Source organism: Ranitomeya imitator, chromosome 10 (genome assembly GCF_032444005.1).
Source record: "Ranitomeya imitator isolate aRanImi1 chromosome 10, aRanImi1.pri, whole genome shotgun sequence".
Classification (NCBI taxonomy): domain Eukaryota; kingdom Metazoa; phylum Chordata; class Amphibia; order Anura; family Dendrobatidae; genus Ranitomeya; species Ranitomeya imitator.
The window spans coordinates 141,276,365-141,297,833 of NC_091291.1; the positions used below are offsets into that span (position 1 = coordinate 141,276,365).

Consider the following 21,469-nt stretch of genomic DNA (forward strand, 5'->3'; position numbering starts at 1 on the left):
CCCATATACCTCTCTACCAGTAGTGTGCATATGCAATCTTGAGTTGCATGTGAGGACACGTCTATGTATGGCGTAGTTCCCTTTTTCCCTTGCTTATATATTTTTGTAAATGTAGGCATAGCTTTGATTGCAATGCAGAATAGACGTAAGTGTTGATATTGGGCAAGCTATTTGTCCAAGGCAGGTTTAAGAAAACCTGCCATGGGCTTTTATTTTTTTAATGGACTACAGAATGGCAGTGGGGCAGTCCGTTTCCTCCCTGGCCCTGGGTTTTCCATGTGACCGACGGCCACAGGTTCTGTTGAAAATCCCTGCAGCAGTGGGTTGATTGTGTTAATTTTGGCCTTGCAAGCAGGCAGAGCAGAAGGCTCTGCAGAGCTTAGTCTGTGTGAGGCAACACAGGGCCAAGTGGAGCTAACAGGCCTGGCACTCTCAATGTACACGGTGGTGCAGTAGCCCATGGCAACCGGTCACAGACTGTCTTTGTTTTCCCGGCTCCGATCCGGAGGATACAGCGTGCTGTGCACTGTGAGAGTTTGGACATTAAACATGTTTTGCTTTGAGCTTTGCTGGGTCACTGCCTCATCACTGCACCGCGTGGATTCCGCTGCACTACAGTATCAATGGAAGTCTTAGACACTTGAGCACCAACACCTAGAGATGAATTATGAGAATACCGTGCATCTCAGGGTTAAATCCAATATACCACCAGAATCCTAGGAGCCCTCTGCATGCACCCCTGTATCTATAGCTGTCCCAGCTGTATATATTTGTAGTATCTAGCACGTCTTTTGGCAATTAAAATATCAATTAATTATGGGCTGCTGTTTTACTTCAAATCCTGATTTCCCATGTCCGTGAGTCCGGCTTGTACTTATAGGCTACCTGGGGTTGGTTTCTGACCCGATATGAGCTTGTTAACAGACTGGGCTTATATCTAACGATGAACTGGTGGCAGCATACCGTTCTGGTGTTATATATTCCTGGTCTGGGACTGGTGATATATACACCACCCTCACTGCAGAGTGCCTTGATAACCAGTGCGTGACAGGGCAGCCTCTCTGGCAACTTATCCTGTGTGCTGTTCCCTGACTGACCTGAGGGTAAGGGGGGCGCTAGAGAGCTGTGACTAAGCTGCATCACAGGTTGGGGGGGGGGGGGGATATCCATATTCCCTGGCTCTTGATTTCCTCACAGCCGGCACCCAGCTTTTCTGTGTTCTCCGCAGGATCTCGTGGCCACCCAGCGCTACGGTCATTGCTCTTCTTTTACCTTTCTTTTCTGCTTTCTCCACTTACCTTAATAACCTTACAGATTAATATCCCGGCTACAGCGGAGACCCGAGGCTGGAGGAGGTTTCATGTTCGTGGAGTGCTGCTCCGGCTCCTGCATTATACATTGTGATAGGACCATAGTGTGTAACAGGAAACACGATTACAGCTCCGGACTGAATAATTCACTGCCTGAAACGCGATCGTCCAGTATGGAAACTGTGAGCGCATTCCTCCAGTAGTGATTGCAGTGGACGCGGTTTGGCAGAGGATAATCTGTCCAGACATCTGACAACTTCTCCTCGTAGGTTTCATCCAGGAGCGACATGGGGACATGGATCATGGTGTAAGCAGGGAATGTAAACTGCAGAAACTCCTGGCACTTCTGTGCGTGCTGCACACGCTGCTGACAGTGGGTGAGTACGACCACCATAACTGGAGGGGTAGACGGCATATGGTGGGTGGCTACATACTGGATCCTCCACACACTGGACCCTCCGCTCATTGGACGGACCCTCCGCACATTGCACGGACCCTCCGCACATTGCACGGACCCTCCGCACATTGGACGGACCCTCCGCACATTGCACGGACCCTCCCCCCCATCCCCCCCCCCCCCCCCCCCGCAATATTGTGACTGGTGTCACTTATGTATGCAGAGAAAATCTAAGGAATTAGATGCAAATTTCCAGTTGCTGTCTGTTAGTTACTTTATTTGACTTATTGCCCCCAACATTAACATGTGGTCCCAGCCTGCAGGAGGCAAGTACGGGGGGCAGCACAGCTACGGATGTGGCATCTAAGGGGACCCTGCTACAGCAGGTGACATATATCATAGATGGGCACGTCTGGGACATCAGAGGGAGCGCTGAGGCCTCGTTCAGACATCAGGGGGCATTTTGTATTTAAGAAAAAGGCAAATTTCATCCACTTTATGTCCATATTTCAGCATCGTATTTATTTTTCTCATGCAAAAAATAAATTAATAATAATAATCCAAGCTTTTGTTACAAGCGGTCGTCCCGTTACATGCAGCCATCAATCATCCCATGATAAGTGATCCTCAATCATCCCGTTACAAGCGGCCCTCGTCCCGTTACAAACGGCTGTCGTCCCGTTACATGCAGCCATCAATCATCCCATTACAATTAATCCTCAATCATCCCGTTACAAGCGGCCCTCGTCCCGTTACAAGCGGCTGTCCCGTTACATGCAGCCATCAATCATCCAATTACAATTGATTCTCAATCATCCCCATACAAGCGGCCCTCGTCCCGTTACAAGCAGCTGTCGTCCCGTTACATGCAGCCATCAATCATCCCATTACAAGCGTTCATCGTTTCGTTAATAAGCGGCCACCATTCATCCCTTTACAAGCGGCCATCAATCATCCCGTTACAAGTAGCCATTGTCCCGTTACAAGCGGCCATCAGTCATCCCATTCCAAGTAGCTGTTGTTCCATTACAACTGTCTGTTATCCCATTACAAGCGATCACCAATCATCCCGTTCCAAGCAGCCATCAATCATCATCCCGTTACAAGCAGCCATCAATCATCCTGTTACAAGCGGCCCTCAATCATCCCGTTACAAGTGTCTGTTGTCCCATTACAAGTGGCCATCAGTCGTCCCAATCCAAGCGGCCGTAGTCCTTTCTCAGTCCGTTTGTTTTTTGTCCCATTTTGCACCAAATCTGCATTAATACCAACATCTTCATCTCTGATTCGGTGCAGATTTTGCCGTATGCGTTGCTGAACATGAAATCCGCAATGTATACCTGCACCTCAGAGCCGAAATCACCACCATAATGTCTAGTCCTCATTGAACCTTTTCTGCATCCCCAGGTGAGGCGCTAAGTCGCGAGAACAAGGTGCTATCGGTGGACGGGGTGCTGGGCCGTTCTGTGCAGCTTAAGTGCGGAGACATTGACTCCTCCTTCGTCCTCATCTGGACGTTTATTATCATCGGAACGGATGAAATCGTCCTCATCGCTCGCAAGGGTAATGTGTACGAGGAAGCGTCAGCTCTGGGGGTCGTCACGCTGACCGGCAGCTCGCTCCTCATAGAGAACCTGAAGCCGGCGGCCGCGGGCCGATACACGTGTATAGCGTTCAGGGAGGAGTCGTACATCTCCGCACCCACGGTGTCCATTAACCTGACTGTTCTAGGTAAAGCATTTTTCCGCTCTGCTCTCACATCTGCACTTTGTTACAGTGTATCGGACTTGCTGGTTCAGTGTAACAAACCATCAGCTGTGCACATACAGTGCGCTCTCCATATCTCTCATTTGTTTTTTTCTGTTTTAGTGCCGGTTACAAAGCCCAATCTACACATCGACGAGCAGACGCCGGTGGAAGGGTCCGCAGTTGTGTTGTCCTGTGCTGTTGAGGCTGGAACCGGACCCCTCAGCTTCATCTGGCAGAGATACACAATCCTGGACGGGACGTTCACTGTACAAGATGGCAACAGCAGCGGCCTCATCCTGCAGCCGGCGACACGATCCCACACCGGCTGGTACACCTGCACCGCCAGGAACATGGTCAATGAGGAGACCAGCGGGAGACTCTACCTGGACGTTATATGTGAGTCCTCCAACTCCACCACTGCAGAATAGTGAGTGCAGCTCTGGGGTATAATACAGGATGTAACTCAGGATCAGTAATGTAATGTATGTACACAGTGACTGCACCAGCAGAATAGTGAGTGCAGCTCTGGAGTATAATACATAATGTAACTCAGGATCAGTAATGTAATGTATGTACAGTGACTGCACCAGCAGAATAGTGAGTGCAGCTCTGGGGTATAATACAGTATGTAACTCAGGATCAGTAATGTAATGTATGCACACAGTGACTGCACCAGCAGAATAGTGAGTGCAGCTCTGGAGTATAATACAGGATGTAACTCAGGATCAGTAATGTATGTACACAGTGACTGCACCAGCAGAATAGTGAGTGCAGCTCTGGAGTATAATACAGGATGTAACTCAGGATCAGTAATGTAATGTATGTACACAGTGACTGCACCAGCAGAATAGTGAGTGCAGCTCTGGGGTATAATACAGGATGTAACTCAGGATCAGTAATGTAATGTATGTACACAGTGACTGCACCAGCAGAATAGTGAGTGCAGCTCTGGAGTATAATACAGGATGTAACTCAGGATCAGTAATGTAATGTATGTACAGTGACTGCACCAGCATAATAGTGAGTGCAGCTCTGGGGTATAATACAGTATGTAACTCAGGATCAGTAATGTAATGTATGCACACAGTGACTGCACCAGCAGAATAGTGAGTGCAGCTCTGGAGTATAATACAGGATGTAACTCAGGATCAGTAATGTATGTACACAGTGACTGCACCAGCAGAATAGTGAGTGCAGCTCTGGAGTATAATACAGGATGTAACTCAGGATCAGTAATGTAATGTATGTACACAGTGACTGCACCAGCAGAATAGTGAGTGCAGCTCTGGAGTATAATACAGGATGTAACTCAGGATCAGTAATGTAATGTATGTACACAGTGACTGCACCAGCAGAATAGTGAGTGCAGCTCTGGAGTATAATACAGGATGTAACTCAGGATCAGTAATGTAATGTATGTACACAGTGACTGCACCAGCAGAATAGTGAGTGCAGCTCTGGAGTATAATACAGGATGTAACTCAGGATCAGTAATGTAATGTATGTACACAGTGACTGCACCAGCAGAATAGTGAGTGCAGCTCTGGAGTATAATACAGGATGTAACTCAGGATCAGTAATGTAATGTATGTACACAGTGACTGCACCAGCAGAATAGTGAGTGCAGCTCTGGAGTATAATACAGGATGTAACTCAGGATCAGTAATGTAATGTATGTACACAGTGACTGCACCAGCAGAATAGTGAGTGCAGCTCTGGAGTATAATACAGGATCAGTATGTAATGTCTGCAGTGACTCCTCTGTTTTTGTAACCTGGAGAAAATGCTGTGATTATTATTTTTTTTTTGTACATATCTTGCAATATGGTAACGGCACGTCCACTGTTTCTTCCAGACGGCCCAGATGAACCTGAAATCACCATTAAGCCATACGCCATCAGTGAGACCGGTTTTGCTGCCAACGAGCTGGAGGAGGTGACACTGAACTGTTCGGCGTCCTCCAACCCTCCATGCCACTACATCTGGTTTTATAACAACTCTCAGATGTCCACCGGGCAGATGTACGTCATTCCCAAGATCTCCCGCACACAGACCGGCTTGTACACCTGCTTGGCACAGAACGCCCAGCTCAATACCCGGACCCAGAGCACCATCATCCTCACCGTCTACTGTAAGTTCTGTTATTTTATATTACAGCACAATCTGCAACCTCCTAATTCTCTTGTGATACAATTCCTCATCCAGATCTCTGCTTGCTGTCAGAGAATAGGAACATTTTTATTTACAGCATCTACAAAACTAACACTTGTCACAGCTGAGCGTTTGCTACTATTGTGTCCAGCCTCGACGATCCTGAGCTGACTACATCCACTGCACACTGCTATGGTTTGCTGCAATGTGTCAGTGCAGCTCTGGCCGGGGAACTCGCTTCTCAGCTAGGACAGGACAACATCTGTTTGCTTTACACCCTGTGACCATAAGCCAAAGAGGTTTCATTCACTAAATACAAGCAGAGATCCTATAGATTGTGAGGGATTAAAATATAAAAATGTTGTAGAACTTGTGAAGTTCCCGGAATCTGCTGTTGAAGTGCCGCCATCTGGTGCACAGGCCAGTAACCCGGCCGGATATCTTGCTTTTTATTTGTCCATCTCTTGTTCGATGTGATCACTTGTAACCATCTTGTGTTTCTCTTCTGGATGTTACTTTCTTGCACATGTGCAGATGCGGCACCACGTCCAACCTTCTGTATGCTGGAGGCAATTGTCTTATATTGGGTTCATGACTGACTTACCATGGGGGAGACTGCACTGCAGCTGAATCCCCACCTGAGTTCAAAAGCGGGGGGCTCCCTGTATTTTTTTTCAGAACTTGCACTTGTGATACGTGTTGATATTATATACAGAACTTTACAAAAGTTTTATGCAGATGAGGAAACAAAAGTGCAGTAATAGAAGGGTTAATGGTTTATTTTTATGAACTAATAAAATGCAAAGTGCATAAAGAAATGAGAAATGTGAATCTCATCAGTATCTAGTGACCGCCCGTCGCCCCCATCATCAGTATCTAGTGACTGCCCATCTCCTCCATCATCAGTATCTAGTGACCGCCCATCGCCTCCATCATCCTTATCTAGTGACTGCCCATCTCCTCCATCATCAGTATCTAGTGACCGCCCGTCACCACCATCATCAGTATCTAGTGACCGCCCATCGCCTCCATCATCAGTATCTGGTGACCGCCCGTCGCCTCCATCATCAGTATCTAATGACCGTCCATCGCCTCCATCATTATTATCTAGTGACCGCCGATTGCCTCCATCATCAGTATCTAGTGACCGCCCATCACCTCCATCATCAGTATCTAGTGATCACCTCCATCATTAGTATCTAGTGACCGCCCTTCGCCTCCATCATCAGTATCTAGTGACCGCCCTTCGCCTCCATAATCAGTATCTAGTGACCGCCCATCGCCTCCATCATTATCTAGTGACCGCCCATTGCCTCCATCATCAGTGTCTAGTGACCGTCCATTGCCTCCATCATCAGTATCTAGTGACCGCCCATCACCTCCATCATCAGTATCTAGTGATCGCCTCCATCATCAGTATCCAGTGACTGCCCTTCGCCTCCATCATCAGTATCTAGTGACCACCGGTCGCCTCCATCATCAGTATCTAGTGACCGCCCTTCGCCTCCATCATCAGTATCCAGTGACCGCCCTTCGCCTCCATCATCAGTATCTAGTGACCGCCCGTCGCCTCCATCAGGATCTGGTGACCGCCCGTCACCTCCATCATCAGGATCTGGTGACCGCCCGTCACCTCCATCATCAGGATCTGGTGACTGCCCATCGCCTCCATCATCAGGATCTGGTGACTGCCCATCGCCTCCATCATTAGGATCTGGGGACTGCCCATCGCCTCCATCATCAGGATGCGGTGACTGCCCATCGCCTCCGTCATTAGTATCCAGTGACCGCCCTTCGCCTCCATCAGTATCCGGTGGCCGCCCGTCACCTCCATCAGTATCTGATGACCACTCATCACCTCCATCAGTATCTAGTGACCGCCCATCGCCTTAATTACTATTTCTCGTCACTTGTACACTGGTTATAAAGGATCTCTGCAGGAGATTGTTCCAAACATCTTGGAGAACTGAGCCCAGATCTTCTGTGTATGAGGCCTGTGCGGATCCTTCTGACATACTCAGCATTCTGGTCGCTCTTCTCTGGACCTGCTCCACGTTTTCAATGCCTTTTTTATAATGTGGTGCCCAGAACTGGACACAGTATCCAGATGAGGCCTGACCAACGAGGAGTAGAGGGGGATAATCACTTCACGTGATCTAGACTCTATGCTTCTCTTAATACATCCTAGAACTGTGTTTGCCTTTTTGCTGCTGCATCACACTGTTAACTCCTGTGCAGTCTGTAATCTATTAGTACACACAAGTCTTTTTCACACGTGCTGTAGTTTAGTTCTATTTCTCCCATTCTACAGATGTCATTTTAGTTTTTCTTGCCCAGATGTAGAATCGTGCATTTCTCCCTGTAAAATACCATTCTATTAGTTATTGCCCATTGTTCCAGTTTATCTACTGTAGATCCTTCAGAATCCTTTCTCTGTCTTCTCTAGTGTTGGCTATCCCTCCTAGCTTTGCATTAACTGCAAATTTGATTAGTTTACCTTCTGTTTCCTTGTGTAGATAATTTATAAAAATGTTGAACAACACTGGGGCCAGTACAGAGCCTTGTGGTCCCCACTTGTAACACTGGGGCCAGTACAGAGCCTTGTGGTCCCCACTTGTAACGCTGGGGCCAGTATAGAGCCTTGTGGTCCCCACTTGTAACGCTGGGGCCAGTACAGAGCCTTCTGGTCCCCACTTGTAACGCTGGGGCCAGTACAGAGCCTTGTGGTCCCCACTTGTAACGCTGGGGCCAGGACAGTGCCTTGTGGTCCCCACTTGTAACACTGGGGCCAGGATAGAGCCTTGTGGTCCCCATTTGTAACATTGGGGCCAGGACAGTGCCTTGTGGTCCCCACTTGTAACGCTGGGGCCAGGACAGTGCCTTGTGGTCCCCACTTGTAACGCTGGGGCCAGTACAGGGCCTTGTGGTCCCCACTAGAAATCCTTTTCCAACTGGATGTGCAACCATTTATGACCACTCTTTGAGTATGATCACTGAGCCAGTTATGAATTCATCTAACTGCAGCCTTGTCAATCCCATACTAGGTCATTTTTTCAATAAGTATGAGAAAGTTAGGTTCCAACCACACAGTCAATAATCAGCAGGGCTTTGGACTCGGCACATGTCTGCTGCCGACTTTTGAACACAGGTGATTCCGCATGTGGTCACTGAACTGTGCGGAATCACCGCGCCAGTACATTGTACGGGTGACATTTATCTTGCTGAGATTCGCGTCTCTACAAGATAAGTTGATATTCTGCAGCCTGGAAAGACGCACCGTATGTCCGTCTCCACAGGGAAGCTCAGGCTCTGGAGCACGCATAGTGGACATGGGGTTTCTTGAAATCCCCCCACTATGCTGTAACATCTGAACGCTGCGGATGTACACAGCGTCCAACCTGCAACGTTTACTGACCGTGAAAAAGTACCTAAAAAGACAGAAGGATCCACACAAGCCCCATACACAGGAGATCTGGGGTCAGGTCTCCAAGATGTCTGGCACAACCTCCTACCGAGATCCTCCATAACCGGTGTACAAGTGACCGAGAAGAAGTGATGGAGACGATGGAGGGGTCACCAGATACTGATGATGGAGGTGTCGGGCGGTCACCAGATACTGATGATGGAGGCGAAGGGCGGTCACCAGATACTGATGATGGAGGCGATGGGCGGTCACCAGATACTGATGATGGAGGTGTCGGGCGGTCACCAGATACTGATGATGGAGGTGACGGGCGGTCACCAGATACTGATGATGGAGGCGAAGGGCGGTCACCAGATACTGATGACGGAGGTGACGGGCGATCACCAGACACTGATGACGGAGGTGACGGGCGGTCACCAGATACTGATGACGAAGGTGACGGGCGGTCACCAGATACTGATGATGAGGGAGACGGGCGGTCACCAGATACTGATGATGGAGGTGATGGGTGGTCACCAGATACTGATGATGGAGGTGACGGGCGGGCACCAGATACTGATGATGGAGGTGATGGGCAGTCACCACATACTGATGATGGAGGTGATGGGTGATCACCAGATACTGATGATGGAGGTGACGGGCGGTCACCAGATACTGATGATGAGGGAGACGGGTGGTCACCAGATACTGATGATGGAGGTGATGGGTGATCACCAGATACTGATGATGGAGGTGACGGGCGGTCTCCAGATACTGATGATGAGGGAGACGGGCGGTCACCAAATACTGATGATGGAGGTGACGGGCGATCACCAGATACTGATGACGGAGGTGACGGGCGGTCAACAGATACTGATGATGGAGGTGACGGGCGGTCACCAGATACTGATGATGGAGGTGACGGGCAGTCACCAGATACTGATGATGGAGGTGACGGGCGGTCACCAGATACTGATGATGGAGGTGACGGGCGGTCACCACATACTGATGATGGAGGTGACGGGCTGTCACCAGACACTGATGATGGAGGTGACGGGCGTGGTTTCCAGATACTGATGATGGCGGTGACGGGCGTGGTTTCCAGATACTGATGATGGAGGTGACGGGCGTGGTTTCCAGACACTGATGATGGAGGTGACGGGCGTGGTTTCCAGATAGTGATGATGGCGGTGACGGGCGTGGTTTCCAGATACTGATGATGGAGGTGACGGGCGTGGTTTCCAGACACTGATGATGGAGGTGACGGGCGTGGTTTCCAGATACTGATGATGGAGGTGACTGGCGCGGTCTCCAGATACTGATGATGGAGGTGACGGGCGCGGTCTCCAGATACTGATGATGGAGGTGACGGGCGGTCACCACATACTGATGATGGAGGTGACGGGCGGTCACCACATACTGATGATGGAGGTGACGGGCGGTCACCACATACTATTGATGGAGGTGACGGGCGGTCACCACATACTGATGATGGAGGTGATGGGTGGTCACCACATACTGATGATGGAGGTGACGGGCGGTCACCACATACTATTGATGGAGGTGACGGGCGGTCACCACATACTGATGATGGAGGTGATGGGTGGTCACCACATACTGATGATGGAGGTGATGGGTGGTCACCACATATTGATGATGGAGGTGATGGGCGGTCACCAGATACTGATAGGATTTACTGTTCTCTTTTGTTCATTCACTTTGGGTTTAGATAATAGATATAAATAAACCATTATCTCTTCTACTTCTGACATCTTGTCCATTTTCAGCAATTTTCTCACCTGCCTAACACTTTTGCACAGTACTTTGTGCATATCCTATTCGTTCACACTGATTTGTCTACGCAGGGGCCTGAACGTGGCAGGAGACGCAGTGACGGGCAGCTGATATGGTGGGGATTGTGCCCGTTCATGTGTTTTTGGTGCATTTTCACTGTTTTTCGTGCAGATTTACCAGAGGGGTCTCCCACCTGCACAGCGCAGCCTCACGGTAACTACAAGGATGTGGCGCTGTGGTGCTCCTGGCAGGGGGGTCTTCCCCTGGCGCAGGTCTACTGGGTACAACCAAATGAAGTCAACAAAGTCATTGTGTCAAACTCAAACGCAACTCTGGTAAAAAATGGCGCAGAGCTGCGAAACGGGAGCGCCTTCACCTGCACCATCTCCCACCCGTCTCTGAAGAAAGACATCAACTGCAGCACCACAGTGGGTGAGTAACAACCCCACCACTCCACTGTGGGTGATGGAGAGTAAAGGAACATCCAGGGTGACCACAGCCCCGCCGTCCGATATGCTGTAGGATGCCCCCTGTGTATAGAGGTGTTATCAGTCATTGTACTGGAGGATCAGGTCAGCTGTGACATCATCTATTCTGATTGGTGGATCCTGTGTCATCCCCTGTATATGGAGGTGTTGTCAGTCATTGTACAGGAGGAGGAGGATGTGAGCTGTGACATCACCTATTGTGAAAGGTGGGTCCTGTGTTATCTACTGTATATAGAGGTGTTGTCAATCATTGTACAGGAGGAGGAGGATGTGAGCTGTGACATCACCTATTGTGAAAGGTGGGTCCTGTGTTATCTACTGTATATAGAGGTGTTGTCAGTCATTGTACAGGAGGAGGAGGATGTGAGCTGTGACATCTCCTATTGTGAAAGGTGGATCCTGTGTTATCTACTGTATATAGAGGTGTTATCAGTCATTGTATTGGAGGAGGAGGTGAGCTGTGAAATCCCCTATTGTGAATGGTGGATCCTGTGTTATCTACTGTATATAGAGGGGTTATCTGTCATTGTACAGGAGGAGGAGGTGAGCTGTGACATCATCTATTCTGATTGGTGGATCCTGTGTTATCTACTGTATATAGAGGTGTTGTCAGTCATTGTACAGGAGGAGGAGGAGGTGAGCTGTGACATCACCTATTGTGAAAGGTGGGTCCTGTGTTATCTACTGTATATAGAGGTGTTGTCAGTCATTGTACAGGAGGAGGAGGATGTGAGCTGTGACATCTCCTATTGTGAAAGGTGGATCCTGTGTTATCTACTGTATATAGAGGTGTTATCAGTCATTGTATTGGAGGAGGAGGTGAGCTGTGAAATCCCCTATTGTGAATGGTGGATCCTGTGTTATCTACTGTATATAGAGGGGTTATCTGTCATTGTACAGGAGGAGGAGGTGAGCTGTGACATCACCTACACTGTGTGCAGAATTATTAGGCAAGTTGTATTGAGGATTATTTTTATTATTGATCAACAACTATGTTCTCAATCAACCCAAAAGACTCCTAAATATCAAAACTTAATATTTTTGGAGGTTGGAGTGGGGTTTTTTAGATTTGGCTATCTTGGGAGGATATCTGTTTGTACAGGTAACTATTACTGTGCAGAATTATTTACTTTACTGATCCAACCTCTGGCCCTTCAAGAGTCACTCTCATTTCATCAGTCCATAAAACCTTTGGAAAGTCAGTCTTAGGCCTGTCCCACACGTCCAGATAATTCAAGTACCAGAGTTATTCGTGTCCGTGTGTTCACATAGCACATCAGTGTGGCACACGTGCGGCAGCCGTGTGCCGACTGGGTACCACACGCACCGTGCAGGAGACAGCGCTAGAGTTAAGCGCTGTCCTCTGCTTTGGGTGCTGAATCCAGAATTCATTCCTTCTTCCCAGCAGCGTTCGCTGGAGCGAAGGAATGAAAAATCTTTTTTTTTTTTTTTGGTTGTGAAAATAAAGTTCCCGGTAATCTCCCCCGTCCCTCCCCCTGTGTGCCCGCCCGCTGGCATTAAAATACTTACCCGGCTCCCTCGATGCTTCCTCCAGCGTCGCAGCTCTTCCTGTATGAGCGGTCACGTGGTGCCACTTATTACAGTGATGAATATGCGGCTCCACCCCTATGGGAGGTGGAGCCGCATATTCATCACTGTAATGTGCGGCACCACGTGACCCAGCGAACGCTGCTGGGAAGAAGGAATGAATTCTGGATTCAGCACCCAAAGCAGGGGACAGCGCTTAACTCTAGCGCTGTCTCCTGCACGGTGCGTGTGACATCACCTATTGTGAATGGTGGATCCTGTGTTATCTACTGTATATAGAGGTCTTATCAGTCATTGTACAGGAGGAGGTGAGCTGTGACATCACCTATTGTGAATGGTGGATCCTGTGTTATCTACTGTATATAGAGGAGTTATCAGTCATTGTACAGGAGGAGGAGGTGAGCTGTGACATCACCTATTGTGAATGGTGTATCCTGTGTTATCTACTGTATATAGAGGTGTTATCAGTCATTGTACAGGAGGAGGTGGTGAGCTGTGACATCCCCTGTATATAGAGGTGTTAAGTGTTGTGGAAGGTACATGAGATATGGCGGTATAATATAATATAACCCCAGTGTCCATGGTAAAAATTTATTTCTATTTTTATACAGATTGTGATGTGCTAAAAGTTTAGAAAACACTTTAAAGAATTATCTGTCTTTTTTTAGTTTTTATTTCATAAAATCAGTAAGGAGGTGATGCGTAGAGACTCTGTGCACGGTTTATTCATTCGCATCATTTTGCTCCTTTGTGTCAGTGATGCCTCCCGGTGGCCCCAATTGCTCTGCGGTAGCCACGAAGATGAATGAGTTCATCATGTTGACATGTGAGTGGAGCGGCGGGCTGCCCCGGATCACCCTGCAATGGAATAACCATGAGATCGGAGACATCAAGGAGTCCTCCAACATCTATGTGTTCAAGCCCGACCGGACGTACAATGGCAGATTATTCACCTGCACCGCTCTGCACCCCATGATGGCGGAGCCCGCTCACTGCCTCATCAAACTCGGTAAGGCACAAAACAACAGAACTTAGATGAAAAAGATGCAAATGCCCCAAAGTTTATAAATGTTTCAAAGCTTTTAATTTGAGCAAGATTTGGCCCAGTTTCCAGGACCTCTGGGTGAAGGCGGTGACCCTGAGCCTCCATAGTCTGAGGTCCTCACTATGTGACCCCCCGAGCATGTGCCGGCCTCTGACGTTTGCCTTGTCCACCCATTTTGTCTTCTCTGTTATTTTTGCACCCTTGTCACATAGACCATATGTAGGTCTGCAGAGTATTTGCTGAACCTTCCTGTTCCTCCGCTTTTCACAGTGGCTCCAGTTTTGGACTCTCCGAATCTTGACACCTCCATATTAGAAGGACATAATGCCCAGCTGAGCTGTCACCTAACGCTGGCCACCCCCAGCTCCGAAATCACCTGGTACGATAACTCCAACAAGGAGATCATCACTGATTCTCAGAAGTACGGCATGTACCGGGAGAGCGGGCTGTCAGCGCTGACGGTGCGGGAGACTGAGTGGGACACGGACAGCGGATTGTACCGATGCCTGGCCTCCAACGCTGTTGGGAACACGTCTCTGTTACTGCGGCTGCGTGTGAACAGTGAGTACAAGCTGCCATGGTTGTAATTATAAATGGGGTCCCCCTGTTCTCCTGCTTCCCCAACCACCGGGAAGAAGAACCCCAACCTCCGGGAAGAAGGAACACAACTACCGGGAAGAATAATCCCTGGTATTTGCTTCCCCCAAACTCAAAGTCTTTTGAGACTTTAACCCATTCCCCCGGTGCAACCAAAAGCCCCAGAGAATGGTGTATGCCTAATTACTTGTTTATTTTAGCTTTTTTTGCGTTTCCTTGCCAGAATATCCTACGCCCCCCAATGTGACCATCAGTAAACTTCTCTACAGCCGGCAGAGGACGGAGGTGGATCTGGAGTGGATGACACAAGGCACCGGGGACCTGACTGGTTTTATGGTCCAGCGACAAGCCAGCATCCGATCTGTCCCAATTCCTAAGCGATCCATCCAGGCCGCTACCTGGGACACGGTGGCCAATGACATAGAGCCTGAAATCCGGGGGCACAAACTTGGAGGACTGGACCCTTCAATCGTATACGCCTTCAGGATACTGGCCGTCAACCATAAGACTACGGGATTTCCTTCTGAGGTGAAAACACCAGGTACAGTCTGAGGTTCATGGGTCTGGTGTAAAAGTATTGGTACCCTTGTACCAAAGATACCAGTGCCAGGGTGTGAGTGACATTTACCAGTGATGATGGTGACCTTACTGCCTTCTTGGGCTCGTACGGGGCCCAGACCTCCAGCATACAGATGTGAGATGTGGTGCTGTGCGCTGACGTCTGCTCCTTATTCCTTTCCATACTCCTGTTCTTCTGGGGAATCTTGGGGATTTTCTAAGGAGTTTAGTCGATTTTCAGAAACATCCGACACTTCTACTTTCCCAGTGGTCGGTGAGGATGGAGGCCGCTGCAGGATATATAGGGTGCATCAATTTCTGCCTGTATGGCTGCCCCTCTCTGACCACTGTGATTGGACCACATGCCTCGTATAGCCACGTCACTCCCGCTGTACTGTGGCTTTGGGATCACTGGCCCCTGAAGATCAGTGTGCTAATTAACTTTTTCTTTTATTGACCCTTAAAGGGGTTTTAAATGACTTCTTAAAAGTTTACAGAGGCGAGGCATCCATATCAAAGAAAGTTACTTACCACTGGAATCCAGTGCTGTCCTCCAGGATCGGACGCGATCATGTTCCGACCACCCGATGCCTGACGCTGCAGCCAATCGTCCTCATCGGTCAGGTGATTGGTGGTCAGACAATGGTCACTTTTGGACGTGGCGGGGCTGACCTGTCGGATCTCTAGTGGTCAGTAATTCTATTCTTTTATGCATTTTTTTTTCCCTCCATAAACTTTTCATATTCCTTTTAACTCTGTGCCTGGAAAATACCTAAACATTCTTGGTTAAATTCGGTGTTCGGGTCTCCCCACGTGACAACCTGACTGTAACACCTGAGTTGTCATACAGTATGCGCCCTTCACCAGAGTGTCCGTGTCAGAGCGGTAATGGCCGCCTCGCTGGGTCATGTCCCTTACTGATCAGATTTGTCCACACAGAATAATATTGTACCATCCCTTTTAACCGGTCATTCTTACAGATTAGTATAATTCTTTTCCTTCCAGCCGATCCTCCAAATAACGTTTACCCTGCCGCTATCGGGGCTGGCTTTGCTGGTATGTTGGTGGCCAGTGTGGCCAGCCTTCTGGTTTTCCAGTACATTGTCCGGAACCGCGAGAACAACCCACGTGAGTGACTGACCCGATCTCTGGATATTGGCGCAACCTTATTGTTACTGTTCACATGGCGGCTAATGACTGCGGATTAATATCCAATATTACTGATTCTGGGTGACCATGGAGTGCACAGGGCCGGTGGTTTCACGCCCAGTAGAGAAAATTTAAATTCTCTTTTTTGGGATCTCTCCTAAATTTGTCAAACACATGATGAGGAACTGCGCGAGGTCTGTGCACATCGCACCTCCTCATGGGCCGGGTTTTCATAGAAACAGGAGAGTCCTATTATTTATTTTTTTGCTCACCCCCCCCCCCCCTACCGCGGCGGTGCCCTACACAGGGGGGCCACACAGTCATAGGCTTGACATTGAATTACAGGGGTACTTTAGCCACAAGCCTCTCATAGGTGATAAACGCTGGATTAGTGGCACCCGCCCTGATCGCCAGCAGAGAGACCACCGTCCCCCGATTTCTCAGTCGCAAGAATGCAGTTAATAGGAGTTTGAATGGAGCGGAAATGACAGATGCGTCCGGCTGGAATAACTCTCCAATGTTTTCTAACCACAGTATTATTTCTCCTTTTTATATCTCCTCCAGGATTGCACGACTTGTTCTTCAGACCGTAAGTAAAATACTTTCATGAGTTGGGAAATCACAACGAATTATAAGGCTTTTGACCATCTATGAAAAAGAATTATATAGAAAGCAATGTTGATTAAAAAGTGTCTCATTAAGTGTATACAGCTCCTATGTTGACCTATGTGTCTCACTGGTTACCGAGCACATCTGTCCCATATGGACTCACTCTGTGTATGTTCGGTAGGTCAGTCTGTCTCCATGTCAACCTTTCTATGACTCTGTCTCATCTGCTCCTTAGCGCCACGGCTGAGTCCCGAGAAAACATCCGCAACCCTGAAGATGCGGAAACCGCAGCAGATGGTGAAGAAGGACCTGCCAGTGCCGGAAATGCACCAGCGGCAGAAGCTCCTGCTGAGGGTAAGGGACCATCATATTACTGTGTGAAGCCCCTGATGGTGCATATTAAACAGGGTCTCCCGGTGTTCAAACCAGGTTATTTATGGTCAATGTGCACACGGACGGCAAACTCACCAATGTCAGTCCATGTGCATGAGCAATTCTGGGGGAAAAAATGCAGCATGCTTTATTCTCCTCCATCTTTGCAATGACCTGTGGATGATTGCTCTGAGACCCTCGTACACCCTTCCACGCTGGTTACGATTGCACTGAGACGCTTCAACACCCGTCCACGATGTGTATGATTGGCTCCGAGCTGTTCCTACACCCGTCCGCGATGTGTATGATTGCTCCCTACACCCGTCCGCGATGTGTATGATTGCCCCGAGCCGTTCCTACACCCGTCCGCGATGTGTATGATTGCACTGAGCCGCTCCTACACCCGTCCAATGTGTATGATTGCACTGAGCCGCTCCTACACCCGTCCAATGTGTATGATTGCACTGAGCCGCTCCTACACCCGTCCACGATGTGTATGATTGCACCGAGCCGTTCCTACACCCGTCCACGATGTGTATGATTGCACCGAGCCGCTCCTACACCCGTCCACGATGTGTATGATTGCACTGAGCCGCTCCTACACCCATCCACGATGTGTATGATTGCACCGAGCCGTTTCTACACCCGTCCGCGATGTGTATGATTGCACTGAGCCGCTCCTACACCCGTCCACGATGTGTATGATTGCACTGAGCCGCTTCTACACCCGTCCACGATGTGTATGATTGCACCGAGCCGTTCCTACACCCGTCCACGATGTGTATGATTGCACTGAGCTGCTCCTACACCCATCCACGATGTGTATGATTGCACCGAGCCGTTCCTACACCCGTCCGCGATGTGTATGATTGCACTGAGCCGCTCCTACACCCGTCCAATGTGTATGATTGCACTGAGCCGCTCCTACACCCGTCCACGATGTGTATGATTGCACTGAGCCGTTCCTACACCCGTCCACGATGTGTATGATTGCACTGAGTCGCTCCTACACCCGTCCACGATGTGTATGATTGCACCGAGCCGTTCCTACACCCGTCCACGATGTGTATGATTGCACCGAGCCGCTCCTACACCCGTCCAATGTGTATGATTGCACTGAGCCGCTCCTACACCCGTCCACGATGTGTATGATTGCACTGAGCCGTTCCTACACCCGTCCACGATGTGTATGATTGCACTGAGTCGCTCCTACACCCGTCCACGATGTGTATGATTGCACCGAGCCGTTCCTACACCCGTCCACGATGTGTATGATTGCACTGAGCCGCTCCTACACCCGTCCAATGTGTATGATTGCACTGAGCCGCTCCTACACCCGTCCACGATGTGTATGATTGCACTGAGCCGTTCCTACACCCGTCCACGATGTGTATGATTGCACTGAGTCGCTCCTACACCCGTCCACGATGTGTATGATTGCACCGAGCCGTTCCTACACCCGTCCACGATGTGTATGATTGCACTGAGCCGCTCCTACACCCGTCCAATGTGTATGATTGCACTGAGACGCTCCTACACCCGTCCACGATGTGTATGATTGCACCGAGCCGTTCCTACACCCATCCGCGATGTGTATGATTGCTCCCTACACCCGTCCGCGATGTGTATGATTGCACCGAGCCGTTCCTACACCCGTCCGCGATGTGTATGATTGCACCGAGCCGTTCCTACACCCGTCCGCGATGTGTATGATTGCACTAAGCCGCTCCTACACCCGTCCAATGTGTATGATTGCACTGAGCCGCTCCTACACCCGTCCACGATGTGTATGATTGCACCGAGCCGTTCCTACACCCGTCCACGATGTGTATGATTGCACTGAGCCGCTCCTACACCCGTCCACGATGTGTATGATTGCTCCGAGCTGCTCCTACACCCGTCTGATGTGTATGATTTGACCGAGCCGTTCCTACACCCGTCTGATGTGTATGATTGCACCGAGCCGTTCCTACACCCGTCCGAGATGTGGATGATTGCACCGAGCCATTCCTACACCCGTCCACGATGTGTATGATTGCACCGAGCCGTTCCTACACCCGTCCACGATGTGTATGATTGCTCCGAGCCGCTTCTACACCCGTCTGATGTGTATGATTGCACCGAGCCGTTCCTACACCCGTCTGATGTGTATGATTGCTCCGAGCCGTTCCTACACCCATCCGCGATGTGTATGATTGCACTGAGCCGTTCCTACACCCGTCCGTGATGTGTATGATTGCACCGAGCCGTTCCTACACCCGTCTGATGTGTATGATTGCACTCAGCCGTTCCTACACCCGTCCGTGATGTGTATGATTGCACCGAGCCGTTCCTACACCCGTCTGATGTGTATGATTGCACTGAGCCGTTCCTACACCCGTCCGTGATGTGTATGATTGCACCGAGCCGTTCCTACACCCGTCTGATGTGTATGATTGCTCCGAGCCGTTCCTACACCCATCCGCGATGTGTATGATTGCACCGAGCCGTTCCTACACCCGTCTGATGTGTATGATTGCTCCGAGCCGTTCCTACACCCATCCGCGATGTGTATGATTGCACCGAGCCGTTCCTACACCCGTCTGATGTGTATGATTGCTCCGAGCCGTTCCTACACCCATCCGCGATGTGTATGATTGCACCGAGCCGTTCCTACACCCGTCTGATGTGTATGATTGCTCCGAGCCGTTCCTACACCCATCCGCGATGTGTATGATTGCACCGAGCCGTTCCTACACCCGTCTGATGTGTATGATTGCTCCGAGCCGTTCCTACACCCATCCGCGATGTGTATGATTGCACCGAGCCGTTCCTACACCCGTCTGATGTGTATGATTGCTCCGAGCCGTTCCTACACCCATCCGCGATGTGTATGATTGCACCGAGCCATTCCTACACCCGTCCATGATATGATTGCACCGAGCCGTTCCTACACCCATCCACGATGTGTATGATTGCACCGAGCCGTTCCTACACCCATCCGCGATGTGTATGATTGCTCCGAGCCGCTCCTACACCTGTCTGATGTGTATGATTGCACTGAGCCGTTCCTACACCCGTCCGCGATGTGGATGATTGCAGCGAGCCGCTCCTACACCCGGTCTGATCTGCCCGATTATTTCAGTGCTTGTGTGAGTTTGGTCTTATTAAAGTCTAAGGTTTTAGGAGGCAAAAAAAAACCAATTCTCTGCCGCTTTCTCTGTGCACACAGTGAATGGCAATGGCTGAGGAGGTCACTGCTGGGGTTTCCTGGCATGTTCAGTCCAGACAGGAGGTAGAGACCTGGGAAATATTAGATAATTTGCTGATTTTACTTTTTTTTCTTATTTCCCCATTAGCATCTGCTCCCAGTAACTCTGAGGTGCCCCTGTCCCAGATGTCTCCAACGTCAGAGGAGCCGCCGGTCAATGTCACCATCACTGTGACAGCATTGTCCTAGAGGAAGGTCTCATCATGGAGGAGCAGGGATGTCGCCGCAGAAATCCTGGGCCGCATGGATGAGTAACCCGACCACACAAGGGACCATCACAGACGTGGTTTATATGCTCAGATTGCTTATTAAGGCTGGTGTTTCATCACATCTGGGTGTTGCTGGAGGATTTGTTGTGGGACTTAAGTGTTGGAGGTATGAACTCACATTAATATTAACAAAGTGCCTTTTGACGTTCTCGTATAATATGTTCGAGTCCCCACGGCTGCGTGTCTCAAGGCTTTTCGACAGCCGCAGTCCACGCCTGTTAGGCAATCCCTATATGTGTTGCGGCTATCGAGCAGCCGCGGGGACTCGAACATATTATTCAAGCATGGCGAAGACACTGGGTTAGCACCAGAGCATGGTAACACCTTATCGGGCACGTTCACTCATCACAAGACTTCAGCTTTATTTATGATCAGGAATTCCTTTACCATTTCGGATCTGATGGAATTCAGCCTCGTACCTGGGTGCGTTTGTTTTTGTTTTTTTGTACATAGTTCACAATAAAAACTTTGCACATAAAACTGGAAAAGCCCTTTAAAACCAAGATGACGTCAGTGCCTTAGTTTTAATGTACACTGTACTCGTACACTGGCATCCTGAGCACCACTTGTGATGGCTAGGACCCCCGCAACGTCACAGACCCCTGCCTGTCATGGAGATGTTAGTAATCACGAGGCTCACAAGTCCCCCGGCCCTCGCTGGCCAGCTGGGGAAGATCACTTTGTCCTGGTCCGGTAGCCACAGAGTAAATCTTTCTGTTGACAGCGAGCAGAGATCCTGGGAATAGAGACTATTGATGCATAAAGATTAGAAAGTCGCAG

At 49.5% G+C, this 21,469-nt stretch overlaps 1 protein-coding gene across 1 annotated transcript; it reads left to right on the forward strand.

The window, feature by feature from the left end:
- The first annotated feature begins 1,412 nt into the window (after positions 1-1,412).
- Positions 1,413-20,748, forward strand: VSIG10L2 (V-set and immunoglobulin domain containing 10 like 2). The gene is made up of 12 exons (XM_069742689.1): positions 1,413-1,687; positions 3,115-3,438; positions 3,577-3,852; positions 5,312-5,587; positions 10,976-11,236; positions 13,598-13,849; positions 14,156-14,446; positions 14,706-15,023; positions 16,046-16,168; positions 16,754-16,778; positions 17,034-17,152; positions 20,509-20,748. The coding sequence occupies exons 1-12, from the start codon at positions 1,606-1,608 to the stop codon at positions 20,607-20,609; spliced, it is 2,448 nt and encodes an 815-aa protein (XP_069598790.1). The 5' UTR covers positions 1,413-1,605; the 3' UTR covers positions 20,610-20,748.
- The last annotated feature ends 721 nt before the right edge of the window (positions 20,749-21,469 follow it).